Source organism: Mizuhopecten yessoensis, unplaced genomic scaffold, assembly GCF_002113885.1.
Source record: "Mizuhopecten yessoensis strain PY_sf001 unplaced genomic scaffold, ASM211388v2 scaffold1961, whole genome shotgun sequence".
NCBI lineage: Eukaryota > Metazoa > Mollusca > Bivalvia > Pectinida > Pectinidae > Mizuhopecten > Mizuhopecten yessoensis.
The window spans coordinates 1,643,558-1,659,003 of record NW_018404308.1 but is presented as its reverse complement, the minus strand read 5'-3'; the positions used below and the strand labels follow the sequence as shown (position 1 = coordinate 1,659,003).

Genomic DNA, 15,446 nt, shown 5'->3' with positions numbered 1-15,446 from the left:
AGCCTACATATGACTGAGGATTACCATGCGATAAGCTTACATATGACTGAGGATAACCATTTGCAAAGCCTACATATGACTGAGGATAACTGTGTGACAAGCCTACATATGACTTAAGATAACCATGTGACAAGCCTATACATGACTGATGATAACTGTGTGACAAACCTAGCTATGACAGAGGATAACCATGTGACAAGTCTACATATGACTTGGAGGATAACCGTGTGACAAACCTACATATGGATGAGGATAACTGTGTGACAAGCCTACATATGAATGAGGATAACTGTGTGACAAGTCTACATATGACTTAGGATAACCAGGGGACAAGCCTATATATGACTGAGGATAACTGTGTGACAAGCCTACATATGACTAAGGATAACCATGTGACAAGCTTACATATGACTGAGGATAACCTTGTGACAAGACTATTTATGACTGAGGATAACTGTGTGACAAGCCTACAGATGACTGATGATAACCATGTGACAAGCCTATTCATGACTGAGAATAACTGTGTGACAAGCCTATTTATGACTGAGGATAATCGTGTGACAAGCCTACATATGAATGAGGATAACTGTGTGACAAGCCTACAGATGACTGAGGATAACCATGTGACAAGGCATACATATGACTGAGGATAACCATGTGACAAGCCTATTTATGACTGAGGATAACTGTGTGACAAGCCTACAGATGACTGATGATAACCATGTGACAAGCCTACATATGGATGAGGATAACTGTGTGACAAGCCTACATATGACTAAGGATAACCATGTGACAAGCTTACATATGACTGAGGATAACCTTGTGACAAGCCTACATATGACTGAGGATAACTGTGTGACAAGCCTACATATGACTGAGGATAACCATGTGACAAGCCTACATATGACTGAGGATTACCATGCGATAAGCTTACATATGACTGAGGATAACCATGTGACAAGCCTACATATGACTGAGGATAACCATGTGAAAAGCCTACATATGACTGAGGATAACCATGTGAAAAGCCTACAGATGAATGAGGATAACTGTCTGACAAGCCTACATATGACTAAGGATAACCACGTGACAAGCTTACATATGACTGAGGATAACCATGTGAAAAGCCTACAGATGAATGAGGATAACTGTCTGACAAGCCTACATATGACTAAGGATAACCATGTGACAAGCTTACATATGACTGAGGATAACCATGTGAAAAGCCTACATATGACTGAGGATTACCATGCGATAAGCTTACATATGACTGAGGATAGCCATGTGACAAGCCTACATATGACTGAGGATTACCATGCGATAAGCTTACATACGACTGAGGATAACCATGTGACAAGCCTACATACGACTGAGGATAACCATGTGACAAGCCTACATACGACTGAGGATAACCATGTGACAAGCCTACATATGTGACTGAGAATAACTGTGTGACAAGCCTATTTATGACTGAGGATACCCGGGTGACAAGCCTACATATGACTTGGAGGATAACTGTGTGATAAGCCTACAGATGACTGATGATAACCATGTGACAAGCCTATTCATGACTGAGAATAACTTACAGATGACTGAGAATAACCATGTGACAAGCCTACATATGACTGAGGATAACCATGCGACAAGCTTACATATGACTGAGGATAACCATGTGACAAGACTACATATGACTGAGGATAACCATGTGACAAGACTACATATGACTGAGGATAACCATGTGACAACCTTACAGATGACTGAGGATAACTGTGTGACAAGCCTATTTATGACTGAGGATAACTGTGTGACAAGCCTAAGCCTACATATGACTGAGGATTACCATGCGAAAAGCTTACATATGACTGAGGATAACCATGTGACAAGCTTCCATATGTCTGAGGATAACCATGTGACAAGCCTGCATATGACTGAGGATCATTGTGTGACAAGCCTACATATGACTGACTTAGAATAACCATGTGACAAGCCTACATATGACTGAGGATCATTGTGTGACAAGCCTACATATGACTGACTTAGAATAACCATGTGACAAGCCTACATATGACTGAGGATCATTGTGTGACAAGCCTACATATGACTGAGGATAACCATGCGACAAGCTTACATATGACTGAGGATAACCATGTGAAAAGCCTACATATGACTGAGGATTACCATGCGACAAGCTTACATATGACTGAGGATAACCATGTGACAAGCTTCCATATGTCTGAGGATAACCATGTGACAAGCCTGCATATGACTGAGGATCATTGTGTGACAAGCCTACATATGACTGAGGATAACTGTGTGACAAGCCTACAGATGACTGATGATAACCATGTGACAAGCCTACATATGAATGAGGATAACTGTGTGACAAGCCTACAGATGACTGAGGATAACCATGTGACATGCCTATTTACGACTGAGGAAAACTGTGTGACAAGCCTACAGATGACTGAGGATAACCATGTGACAAGCCTATTTATGACTGAGGATAACTGTGTGACAAGCCTACAGATGACTGATGATAACCATGTGACAAGCCTACATATGAATGAGGATAACTGTGTGACATGCCTACATATGACTGAGGATAACCATGTGACAAGCTTACATATAACTGAGGATAACCATGTGACAAGCCTACATATGACTGAGGATAACCATGTAGCAAGCCTACATATGACTGAGGATAACCATGTGACAAGCCTACATATCATGTGACAAGCTTACATATGTCTGAGGATAACCATGTGACAAGCCTACATATGACTGAGGATCATTGTGTGACAAGCCTACATATGACTGAGGATAACCATGTGACAAGCTTACATATGTCTGAGGATAACCATGTGACAAGCCTGCATATGACTGAGGATCATTGTGTGACAAGCCTACATATGACTGAGGATAACCATGTGGCAAGCTTACAGATGACTGAGGATAACTGTGTGACAAGCCTATTTATGACTGAGGATAACCGGGTGACAAGCCTACATATGAATGAGGATAACTGTGTGCCAAGCCTACATATGACTGAGGATCATTGTGTGACAAGCCTACATATGACTGAGGTTAACCATGTGACAAACTTACAGATGACTGAGGATAACTGTGTGACAAGCCTATTTATGACTGAGGATAACCCGGTGACAAGCCTACATATGAATGAGGATAACTGTGTGCCAAGCCTCCATATGACTGAGGATCATTGTGTGACAAGCCTACGTATGACTGAGGATAACCATGTGACAAGCTTACAGATGACTGAGGATAACTGTGTTACAAGCCTATTTATGACTGAGGATAACCGGGTGACAAGCCTAAATATGAATGAGGATAACTGTGTGCCAAGCCTACATATGACTGAGGATCATTGTGTGACAAGCCTACATATGACTGAGGATAACCATGTGACAAGCCTACATATGACTGAGGATCATTGTGTGACAAACCTACATTTGACTGAGGATAACCATGTGACAAGCTTACATATGTCTGAGGATAACCATGTGACAAGCCTACATATGACTGAGGATCATTGGGTGACAAGCCTACATATGAATCAGGATAACTGTGTGACAAGCCTACATATGACTGAGGATAACCATGTGACAAGCTTACAGATGACTGAGGATAACTGTGTGACAAGCCTATTTTTGACTGAGGATAACCGGGTGACAAGCCTACATATGAATGAGGATAACTGTGTGACAAGCCTACAGATGACTGAGGATAACTGGGTGACAAGCCTATTTTTGACTGAGGATACCCGGGTGACAAGCCTACATATGAGTCATGATAACCATGTGACAAGCCCACATATGACTGAGGATAACAATGTGACAAGCCTACATATGCCTGAGGATAACCATGTGACATGCCTATTTACGACTGAGGAAAACTGTGTGACAAGCCTACTTATGACTGAGGATAACTGTGTGTCAAGCCTACATATGACTGATGATAACCATGTGACAAGCCTACAGATGACTGAGCTGTGTGACAAGCCTATTTATGACTGAGGATAACTGTGCGACAAGCCTACATATGACTAAGGATAACTGTGTGACAAGCCTACACATGACTAAGGATAACCATGTGACAAGCCTACTTATGACTGAGGATAACCGGGTGACAAGCCTACATATGAATCAGGATAACTGTGTGACAAGCCTACATATGACTGAGGATAACCATGTGACAAGCCTACATATGACGCGGCGGAGGACCTGGTATCTCTTACCAATTACCTACATTAAGTCCACACAACATTCTGCAGTCAAGTGATCATTAAAGACAAGTGGAGTTAAAGAAGAACACAACAATCATTACAGGCTGAATCTATTGTATTTATTAACCATAACCGTATGGTGGTAACATTTTTGGTTTGCAAACAAAAACCAACATTGTAAACAGAACATGAAATGTAGAGAAATTGAAAAATAATATTAAACATTTACCTCGCGATATACAAATTCAAAGCACAAGTGAGAATAGAAAACGAGGGCTATTTCCATCATGAGCAAAATGTCACCTAAGCTTATACGGTGAACATCCTGGGATTTTACGGACATCTGGTTATGTAAGATAAACTCATCTTAGTTGTAAAGAGGTCTAGTAAAGTATACAACATAAAACTCCAGGATATTTACCACAAATTAAAACAAAGTCAGGTCTCAAATAAAAGCAGAATAACTGGCCGGTAGGTGGTTTCTATTGCAAAATAGGACAATGACAATAATGACTGATGAAAGTGACGATGAATTATGGCAATGATGTCTTTTAAAATTCAGTAGTGGCAATAACTTATAGTGTGGGATTATATTGTTATAGTAAGATAGTTTTTAACTGAACAAACATGTAAAAGTATAGTCAACTAAAACAGTGAGGCAATGATCAAAACTAAAACTGATTCATTGATGTAAAACAGGGATCCATTGATGTAGTGTTTAATGTAGTATTATCATAGGTTTTAAATTACACCACTTTGATCAGCAGCTTTTAAACATGAATGTGTCGGAGGTTTTACAGCTTAAGTGAGCAGTGACTCATTCACCCCTAAAATTTCATACTGAACTATTCCAACTATTGAATTGGGAGGGTTCAAATGTGTCGTCAGGGGTGAATGAGTTAAACCTAACTTTAGTCTTATTAAATTATTCTCATTCGTTTACATTGTATATTTTAAAACATTTAAATATGCGTATTATGTTAAATATAAGTATGGCGACTTTGATCAACTTTGGCATAATGACTTAAGTTGTTAAACTTAAAACAATAAAAATCCTTGTTCGACTGGCAAAGAAAATCCCTCCTAACATTGTCAATATTATAAATACTAGGCAAGAAGAATACATTAACGTTTTATACAGCTAGGTAGACTACGATAAAATTCCATACCTACCTCCCTGTTTACTAACTAGAGTATATATACAGTGTCGTTGATATCTGACCCAGTTAAACAATAATTGTGATTATCATTCAACCCAGTGAGTTTATTCTGAAATAGGAATCTCAAAGATTACATTTAAGAATAAATTCACCTTGATAAATATAAATCAGAATTTATTTTCAGAAGTTGATTATGTGGTTTATCCCATAAGCCATATATATTAAAGAAAAGATAGCTATTATCTGCACCATTCAAAGGCATGCTATGGTGTTTGTTGTGACACTAAATCATCAAAATCAAAAAAACAGCTTGAACTAATGACACCTATAGCACTTATAAATTGTCAGCAGTGCCCATCCATACAGCTAGGCAGATGGGAGCAATTACAATACTGGATAAATGATCGACTGTAAAGGCATTGATTTCCAATATGCATAAAGCATCAGAGGAATTATTTAACTGCGTTGTAGTATGCATATTTTTGCGTGAATTGAATTTAGAACAAGAGGCCAACAGGGCCTGTATCACTCACTTGGAAATGTTAGTAAAATTGAAGTTGGTTCAAATCCTGTCATTCCTACAGGAAAAGAAGGATTTTGAAGAATTTGCTAAATTACCTCTATTGGGCCCCACCTATCAGGCCCCAGGGGGTTCAGACACACCATTTACACAAAATTGATTTCCCTACCGCATAGGTTCAAATTTGGTCAAAATACCTTCATCCTAACGGAAGAAAAAAGGATATTAAAGCTATTCCTCTATATCCCTTATTTGGCCCTGCCTCTCTACCCCCAGTGAGGTCAGACACACCGTTTATACAAAAATGGTTCCCCTTCACCCAAGGATACTTCATACCAAATTTGGACAAAATCCTGTCTTTCCTACAGAAGGACAAGGATTTTGAAGAATTTGCTATGTTTCCCCTATTGGGCCCCGCCCCTCTGCCCCCATGGGGGGCACACCAAGACCAAGATGCAAGGATGCTCCAGACTAATTTAGGATAAAATACTTTAAACTCTATGGTAGAAGAAGGATTTTAAAGGTTTCACCGCTATTTCCCTATTCGGCCCCGCCCCTCTGCCTCCAAGGCGGGCCACACCCACCGTTTATACAAAATTGATCCGCTTTGCCCAAGTATGCTCCAGACTAAATAAGGATAAAATCCTTTAATCCCTACTGTAGAAGAAGGATTTTAAAGGTTTTACCTCTATTTCCATTATTTAGCCCCGCCCCTCTGCCCCCAAGGGGGTCACACCCACTGTTTATACAAAATTTAGTTCCCTTGGCCCAAGGATGCTCCAGACTAAATAAGGATAAAATCCCCTAATCCCTACGATAGAAGAAGGATTTTAAAGGTTTTACTTCTATTTTCCCTATTTTGCCCTGCCCCTCTGCCCCCTCAGGGGGGCCAAACCCACCATTTATACAAAATTGAGTCCCCTTGGCCAAAAGATGCTTGAGACTAAATTAGAATGAAATCCTTTAATCCCTACGATAGAAGAAGGATTTTAAAGGTTTTATTTCTATTTTTATTGTTTGGCCCCACCCCTCTGCCCCCAGTGGGGTCACACCCACTGTTTATACAAAATTGTGTCCCCTTAGCCCAAGGATGCTCCAGACTAATTGTGGTAGAAGAAGGATTTTAAAGGTTTTACCTCTATTTCCCCTATTCGGCCCCGTCCCACTGCCCCAAAGGGGGCTACACCCACCTTTTATACAAAATTGTGTTCCCTTGGCCCAAGGATGCTCTAGAATAAGTAAGAATAAAATCCCTTAATCCCTACGGTAGAAGAAGAATTTTCAAGGTTTTACCTCTATTTCCATCGTTTGGCACTGCCCCTCTGCCCCTAGGGGGGCCACACCCACTGTTTATACAAAATTGAGTCTCTTTGGCCTAAGGATTTGCTCCAGACCAAATTTAATCAAAATCTACTTAGCCGTTCAGGACTAGTAGCATTTTAAAGGACGCCGGACGCTGCGGTATGGCACAAGCTCAGCGTGGTCCTTCGGACCAGGTGAGCTAAAAATGGTATCAAGCGAAACGAGAAAAACAGGGCGAAAAGGTACAGTTTGGTGATATGACAATGGTTTTATCAATTCGTTGATAAACTCTTAGCTCACCAGCTATTTGACTATTTTCTTAATTTTGATATGGTAAAATGTATATATGTTTGTACAGTCTACATAACAAAATCTGTTGTATACTGTATACTGGGAAGTATGCTGTACTTACCAATCGGTTTGCTCATACAAATGTTCGTGGTGAGCAGCTATGTGTACACTTCGAGTCGTTCAAGTGGTACTCATTTTTGCATCACTAATGTTCATGATTCTGATGTATCAGTGAAAACCAGGTTTTAACAGACTGCACTAATTTCATGTTGACAAGATGCCACATCAAATTGATGCTAAAAAGTATTCATCTGGTGTCAAAAGCAAATTAAAAACGGTTTAAAATTAAGCTGCAAACAAACGTTGGAAGTGAATCACACAAACAGACGTTGGAAGTGAATCACACAAACAGACCTTGGAAGTGAATCACACAAACAGACGTTGGAAGTGAATCACACAAACAGACCTTGGAAGTGAATCACACAAACAGACGTTGGAAGTGAATCACACAAACAGACCTTGGAAGTGAATCACACAAATTGCATTGTAAATTGCTTCAATAACTATAATATGAATTGCTTGTTAAAATATTAACAAATAATATTGCGTCTACAAATGATAAAATAATACATAAATGGATCAAATTATTGTAAAACAGCCTAACTAGAAGTCAATATAGTGAGTATTTGAATAAGATTTTGACATGGAGACCTGAAGTGATAGTTCATCAGACATGTGGTTATACATGTGGTTCAGGTATCATACAGTACATCATATCTCAGGCCAAAAAGTATTGTACAGAAGTAAGAATTTTAAAGCATGATTATCATACAGCAATTAGTCTCATACACCACTTCAGTCATAAAGCCTGGTTGTAATGTATCATATACCAGCTCACTCATAGAGTTAGGTGTATCATACACTAGCTCACTCATAAAGCCAGGTTGTATCATACACCAGCTCACTCATAAAGTTAGGTTGAACCATACACCAGCTCACTCATAGAGTTAGGTTGTAGCATACACCAGCTCACTCGTAAAGCTAGGTTGTATCATACACCAGCTCACTCATAAAGAAAGGTTGAACCATACACCAGCTCACACATAAAAATAGGTTGAACCATACACCAGCTCACTCATAAAGTTAGGTTGAACCATACACCAGCTCACTCATAGAGTTAGGTGTAGCATATACCAGTTCACTCATAAAGCTAGGTGTATCATACACCAGCTCACTCATAAAGCCTGGTTGTAATGTATCATACACCAGCTCACCCATAGAGTTAGGTGTATCATACACCAGCTCACTCATAAAGCTAGGTTGTAATTTATCATACACCAGCTCACTCATAGAGTTAGGCGTATCATACACCCACTCACTCATAGAGTTAGGTGTATCATGCACCCACTCACTCATAGAGTTAGGTGTATCATACACCAGCTCACTCATCAAGCTAGGTTGTAATGTATCATACACCAGCTCCCTCATAAAGCTAGGTTGTAATGGATCATACACCAGCTCACTCATAGAGTTAGGTGTATCATACACCAGCTCACTCATCAAGCTAGGTTGTAATGTATCATACACCAGCTCAATCATAGAGTTAGGTGTATCATACACCAGCTCCCTCATAAAGCTAGGTTGTAATGGATCATACACCAGCTCACTCATAGAGTTAGGTGTAGCATATACCAGTTCACTCATAAAGCTAGGTGTACCATACACCAGCTCACTCATAAAGCCTGGTTGTAATGTATCACACACCAGCTCACCCATAGAGTTAGGTGTATCATACACCAGCTCACTCATAAAGCCTGGTTGTAATGTATCACACACCAGCTCACCCATAGAGTTAGGTGTATCATAAACCAGCTCACTCATAAAGCTAGGTTGTAATGTATCATAAACCAGCTCACTCATAGAGTTAGGTGTATCATACACCCACTCACTCATAGAGTTAGGTGTATCATGCACCCACTCACTCATAGAGTTAGGTGTATCATACCCCAGCTCACTCATAAAGCTAGGTTGTAATGTATCATAAACCAGCTCACTCATAGAGTTAGGTGTATCATACACCCCCTCACTCATAAAGCTAGGTTGTAATGTATCATACACCAGCTCCCTCATAAAGCTAGGTTGTAATGGATCATACACCAGCTCACTCATAGAGTTAGGTGTATCATACCCCCACTCACTTATAAAGCTAGGTTGTAATGTATCATACACCAGCTCCCTCATAAAGCTAGGTTGTAATGGATCATACACCAGCTCACTCATAGAGTTAGGTGTAGCATATACCAGTTCACTCATAAAGCTAGGTGTATCATACTCCAGCTCACTCATAAAGCCTGGTTGTAATGTATCACACACCAGCTCACCCATAGAGTTAGGTGTATCATACACCAGCTCACCCATAAAGCTAGGTTGTAATGTATCATACACCAGCTCAATCATAGAGTTAGGTGTATCATACACCAGCTCCCTCATAAAGCTAGGTTGTAATGGATCATACACCAGCTCACTCATAGAGTTAGGTGTATCCTACACCCACTCACTTATAAAGCTAGGTTGTAATGGATCATACACCAGCTCACTCATAGAGTTAGGTGTATCATACACCCACTCACTCATAAAGCTAGGTTGTATTATACACTGGTTGCCCCATAAGACAGAATGTATGACACACTTGATGTAGTTAGGTATCAGGAAACATGTTATATTATGCCTGTTCTAGGTATAAATGGCCTGTATACATCCAGTTTCCTGTCCCAAGATGAAATGAGATACATCCTGACATTTATCAGACTGCATATAATATCTTGTAATTATACAGTTTATGTCCAAGTCTGTGTTGTACAATTAAGAGGTCAAAGGAGCATGACTGCTTGACAAAAAGTTATCAAACATGCATGCATATTGATGAAAACAGATAACTCAGACAATAAATAAAATAATATTTCATTTGAACAGTTGATTGATTATGCTTCTTTAAATGAATATCAATCAAGTCTCGTTTTATACTGGAATATAGTCTATAGTATCAAGTATTCAATGCATGCATGGTATAGTGGCAAGTTAGTCTAACATAGGTTTCATCCCCTTGTTCTGAAGACTTTAAGGTAGGCCAAGCATTACTCATCACCAGACAACATTTGTATGACATTATCTGGCATTGATAACAGATCAGTTAACTCATGACAATCTGTAAAATACAGCCTAAAAACAAACAATTGCAATTTCCCAGTGTGTGTCAACAAATTTCATATCTTAAAATAATAATCGTAAAATATTTTATCATTGTAAAAAAAGTGTTAAATTATAAAAAGGAGTGTTCTCCCCTTCCCAATCTAAGATCAGTGTCAATTATCTCCCCTTCCCAATCTAAGACCAGTGTAAGTTATCTCCCCTTCCCAATCTAATCTGTGATCTGTGTCTTCAGGTACATTTATCTACCTAGTACCTGTACCATTCGGCAATATATCAGTTTTATATACAGCTTCAGAAAGTAGTAAATGGCAAGAATTCTCTTCATGTTGTAAGCAGTTTTTGCTGAATCAATCATATAGCTTGATGTGTATGTCAGCTGAATCAACCCTATAGCCTGATGTGTATGTCAGCTGAATCAACCCTATAGCCTGATGTGTATGTCAGCTGAATCAACCCTATAGCCTGATGTGTATGTCAGCTGAATCAACCCTATAGCCTGATGTGTATGTCAGCTGAATCAACCCTATAGCCTGATGTGTATGTCAGCTGAATCAACCCTATAGCCTGATGTGTATGTCAGCTGAATCAACCCTATAGCCTGATGTGTATGTCAGCTGAATCAACCCTATAGCCTGATGTGTGTGTCAGCTGAATCAACCCTATAGCTTGATGTGTATGTCAGCTGAATCAACCCTATAGCCCGATGTGTATGTCAGCTGAATCAACCCTATAGCCTGATGTGTGTGTCAGCTGAATCAACCATATAGCCTGATGTGTATGTCAGCTGAATCAACCCTATAGCCTGATGTGTGTTGACAGCTGAATCAACCCTATAGCCTGATGTGTGTTGACAGCTGAATCAACCCTATAGCCTGATGTGTGTTGACAGCTGAATCAACCCTATAGCCTGATGTGTGTTGTCAGCTTAAGCAACCCTATAGCCTGATGTGTGTTGTCAGCTGAATCATCCCTATAGCCTGATGTGTGTTGTCAGCTGAATCATCCCTATAGCCTGATGTGTGTTGTCAGCTGAATCATCCCTATAGCCTGATGTGTGTTGTCAGCTGAATCAACCCTATAGTCTGATGTGTGTTGTCAGCTGAATCAACCCTATAACCTGATGTGTGTTGTCAGCTGAATCAACCCTATAACCTGATGTGTGTTGTCAGCTGAATCAACCCTATAACCTGATGTGTGTTGTCAGCTGAATCAACCCTATAGTCTGATGTGTGTTGTCAGCTGAATCAGCCCTATAGCCTGATGTGTATGTCAGCTGAATCATCCCTATAGCCTGATGTGTGTTGTCAGCTGAATCAACCCTATAACCTGATGTGTGTTGTCAGCTGAATCAACCCTATAGTCTGATGTGTGTTGTTAGCTGAATCAACCCTATAGCCTGATGTGTGTGTCAGCTTAATCAACCATATAGCCTGATGTGTATGTCAGCTGAATCAACCCTATAGCCTGATGTGTGTTGTCAGCTGAATCAACCCTATCTGGATAATAGATCAAAATCAACATTCAAACATCCATCTTTGTAATTTCAGTATTAAATTTTGAAACACATATGCAACAACAGTTTTAAGCTAACATATCTACATGACAGTAAATCTCCTTGTTGGCAGAGCTTAGCCCTCTTGTCCTGCCATCGAGACATTGCCTATAAAATTTGCTCCGTTTACACAGGGGCAGACAACCTTGAAAACAGGCCAAAGCAAGTGAATCCCTTATTTCACAGAGTAAGGTCCACTGGTATAAGTTATAAAGGAAATACTGACAGGTAAACAACCTTTACTTTTCCTGTAGATGCTGAGTGTCTACCCAATACAGACAATACATGATGTGTACAATCTCAGCACATGAGGTGACACATTCCATCCAAGCCTAGAATGAAACACTGCATATGATATAGCTGATTTTGTACATCACACGAATAACAGAAACAATGACGTCAGCGTGGTTGATTTGTTCGTACTCAGTCTAGATAAACACAGAATCCTTAGAATCCAATAGCTGGAAAAACTGTAAGGTCCAATCCTGAAGCTTCTTACACCTTTCACTTGTGTTTGAAGATTTTTTCACATCATCCTGGATTGGCTAGATCCAGTTATGATGTCACACACATTTCAATCAGCTCCAACAGCAAATTTAATTGTTTCTGCACTGAGGCTCAAATCTGCAGAGTCTAAATCTTTGTTTGAGTAGAATTCAGCCCAAACTGGACAGTGGTCACTGATAAGACCTCCCCAAGACCAGCCGTTTGGGATCCAGGGACTGCTGAGCCCTTCTCTGACCACGGCTGAGTACCCTGTTAACATATTAAACAGAGAAGGTTAACAATCAATCATTCAACTTCATTCAATGTGAAAATAAACCAGTCTTGTTGGATAAGGGAAAATAAGAGGTACATCTGTAGTCACATGTTGATCCGTCCTAAAATGATATTTAGGATGGATAATAATTCTGGTGACACTGATTTGATCTGTCAATACACTTTTGAAACCATAGTCTACACTTTCGTCTCCATCCAGTAAGTTTCCATCTTTGGGTGGTTAAAAAAGAAAATAATCTAGCTGTATGAAATCTAATGCACAGAACTCTCAGACTCAATTTAATTTTATAGCAGAATAATGAAATACAAAATTGAGGGGTAAAAACTGTCTTAGATTCTAATATTTAAAATCACACAGAGTTACTTCCCTTCCATTTACTACAACACATACTAATAAGCATAGAAAACACCTGAAAATAGATAATTTTACAAGTGACACCTTACACTGAGGCTGGGAACAATACATAATGTGGTATATTTATATATACCAAGGAACAAGACATAATGTGGTATGTTTATTTATACCAAGGAACAATACATAATGTGGTATATTTATTTATACCAAGGAACAATACATAATGTGGTATATTTATATATACCAAGGATGAATACATAATGTGGTATATTTATATATACCAAGGAACAATACATAATGTGGTATATTTATATCTCCATACCATTTTCGTTGTTATTTGAATTCAACCTCACAAACAATGTTAACATAGGGTCCTTTACAGCTGTTTACCTGTGAATATTTCTTTGGACTGGTCTGAGATCCAGATGTGGTCGTAGGTCTGTGAACCCTTCAGGTTATTATTGCTGATATTGGTGAAGTGACCGGCGGGGATGCAGTTAGAGTAGTGTCTGTCACGCAGACAGTCAAAGTCTGGAGGAATGAGAGACAAAGTTAAAGTGTCTGTCACGCAGACAGTCAAAGTCTGGAGGAATGAGAGACAAAGTTAAAATATATAAACAAGGTCACAACCTTTTAACCTTTACTTTAGCCTTTAAGTGTAGTATTACGACAAACCTAACATGAACCATATATGGTATACCACATAGTACAGTTGATTACATAGCATAGGCCCCGCAAAAGGTCTACATATACATTTCCCTTAATTTATCACACAACCCCTTCATAACGCCAAAATTCCTCTGGACAAATGGTGGCAGTATATCATTGTTTTACTGTATACTTGACAAAGGGCAGATTACTCTGAAAATATGACAAATTTTATCATCTCCATTGTTGTTATAACTTCTCTGCTAATAAATTAATATCATCAAACAAACATCTGTTTGTTATGATCCAGCGCAGTTAAAGATCCTATTGTCATTAATTATGAGACCTCTATACAGTCGGTAGTGTGGCAGCAACAAGGTAACAGGTTCAATCTGGTGTGCATGTCCTGTCAGTGTACCAATGACAATAATACATTTACATGGTAGCCCTGTACAGTGACATGGTTATACGACTGATTACAGCAGAACTTACCTTCCTTCTTGGGGGCCAGGTACATGATCGCCCTGTACAGTGACCTGTTTCTACGACTGATTACAGCAGAACTTACCTTCCTTCTGGTGGGACAGGTACATGGTAGACCTGTACAGTGACATGGTTATACGACTGATTAGAGCAGTACTTACCTTTCTTCTGGGGGGACAGGCACATGGTAACCCTGTACAGTGTCATGTATTGTTTATAGGACTGATTACAGCAGAACTTACCTTCCTTCTTGGGGGCCAGGAACATGGTAGCCCTGTAGAGTGACATGTTTATAAGACTGATTACAGCAGTCCTTACCTTCCTTATATTGTTTTTACTACTGATTACAGCCGTACTTCCCTTCCTTATGGGGGGCCAGGTACATGATCGCCCTGTACAGTGACAGGTTTATACGACTGATTCCAGCAGTACTTACCTCCCTTATGGGGGGCCAGGTACATGATCGCCCTGTACAGTGACACGTTTATACGATTGATTACAGCAGTACGTCCCTTCCTTATGGGGGGCCAGGTACAGGGTAGCCCTGTACAGAGACATGTTTATACGATTGATTACAGCAGTACGTCCCTTCCTTATGGGGGACAGGTACATGGTAGACCTGTACAGTGACATTTTTATACGACTGATTCCAGCAGTACTTACCTTCCTTATGGGGAGCCAGGTACATGGTAACCCTGTACAGTGTCATGTTTATACGACTCATTACAGCAGTACTTTCCTTCCTTATGGGGGACAGGTACATGGTAACCCTGTACAGTGACATGTATTGTTTATACTACTGATTACAGCAGTACTTACCTTCCTTATGGGGGGACAGGTACATGGTTACCCTGTACAGTGACATGTTTATACGACTGATTACAGCAGTACTTACCTTCCTT

The 15,446-nt window shown here is 39.7% G+C and overlaps 1 protein-coding gene across 3 annotated transcripts in view; it reads right to left on the bottom strand.

Annotated features, from left to right (window-relative positions):
* Positions 1–12,832: 12,832 nt before the first annotated feature.
* The window catches only part of LOC110443840 (endonuclease/exonuclease/phosphatase family domain-containing protein 1-like), a 52,849-nt gene continuing 50,235 nt past the window's right edge, over positions 12,833–15,446 (bottom strand). For all 3 annotated transcript variants that reach the window (XM_021488268.1, XM_021488276.1, XM_021488284.1), the window contains exons 8-9: positions 13,804–13,944; positions 12,833–13,034 (exon numbers count right to left, since the gene is read on the bottom strand). In XM_021488268.1, the coding sequence (XP_021343943.1) occupies positions 12,853–13,034; positions 13,804–13,944 (323 nt within the window). In that variant the 3' untranslated portion in view covers positions 12,833–12,852. The remainder of the gene's footprint in view (positions 13,035–13,803; positions 13,945–15,446) is intronic.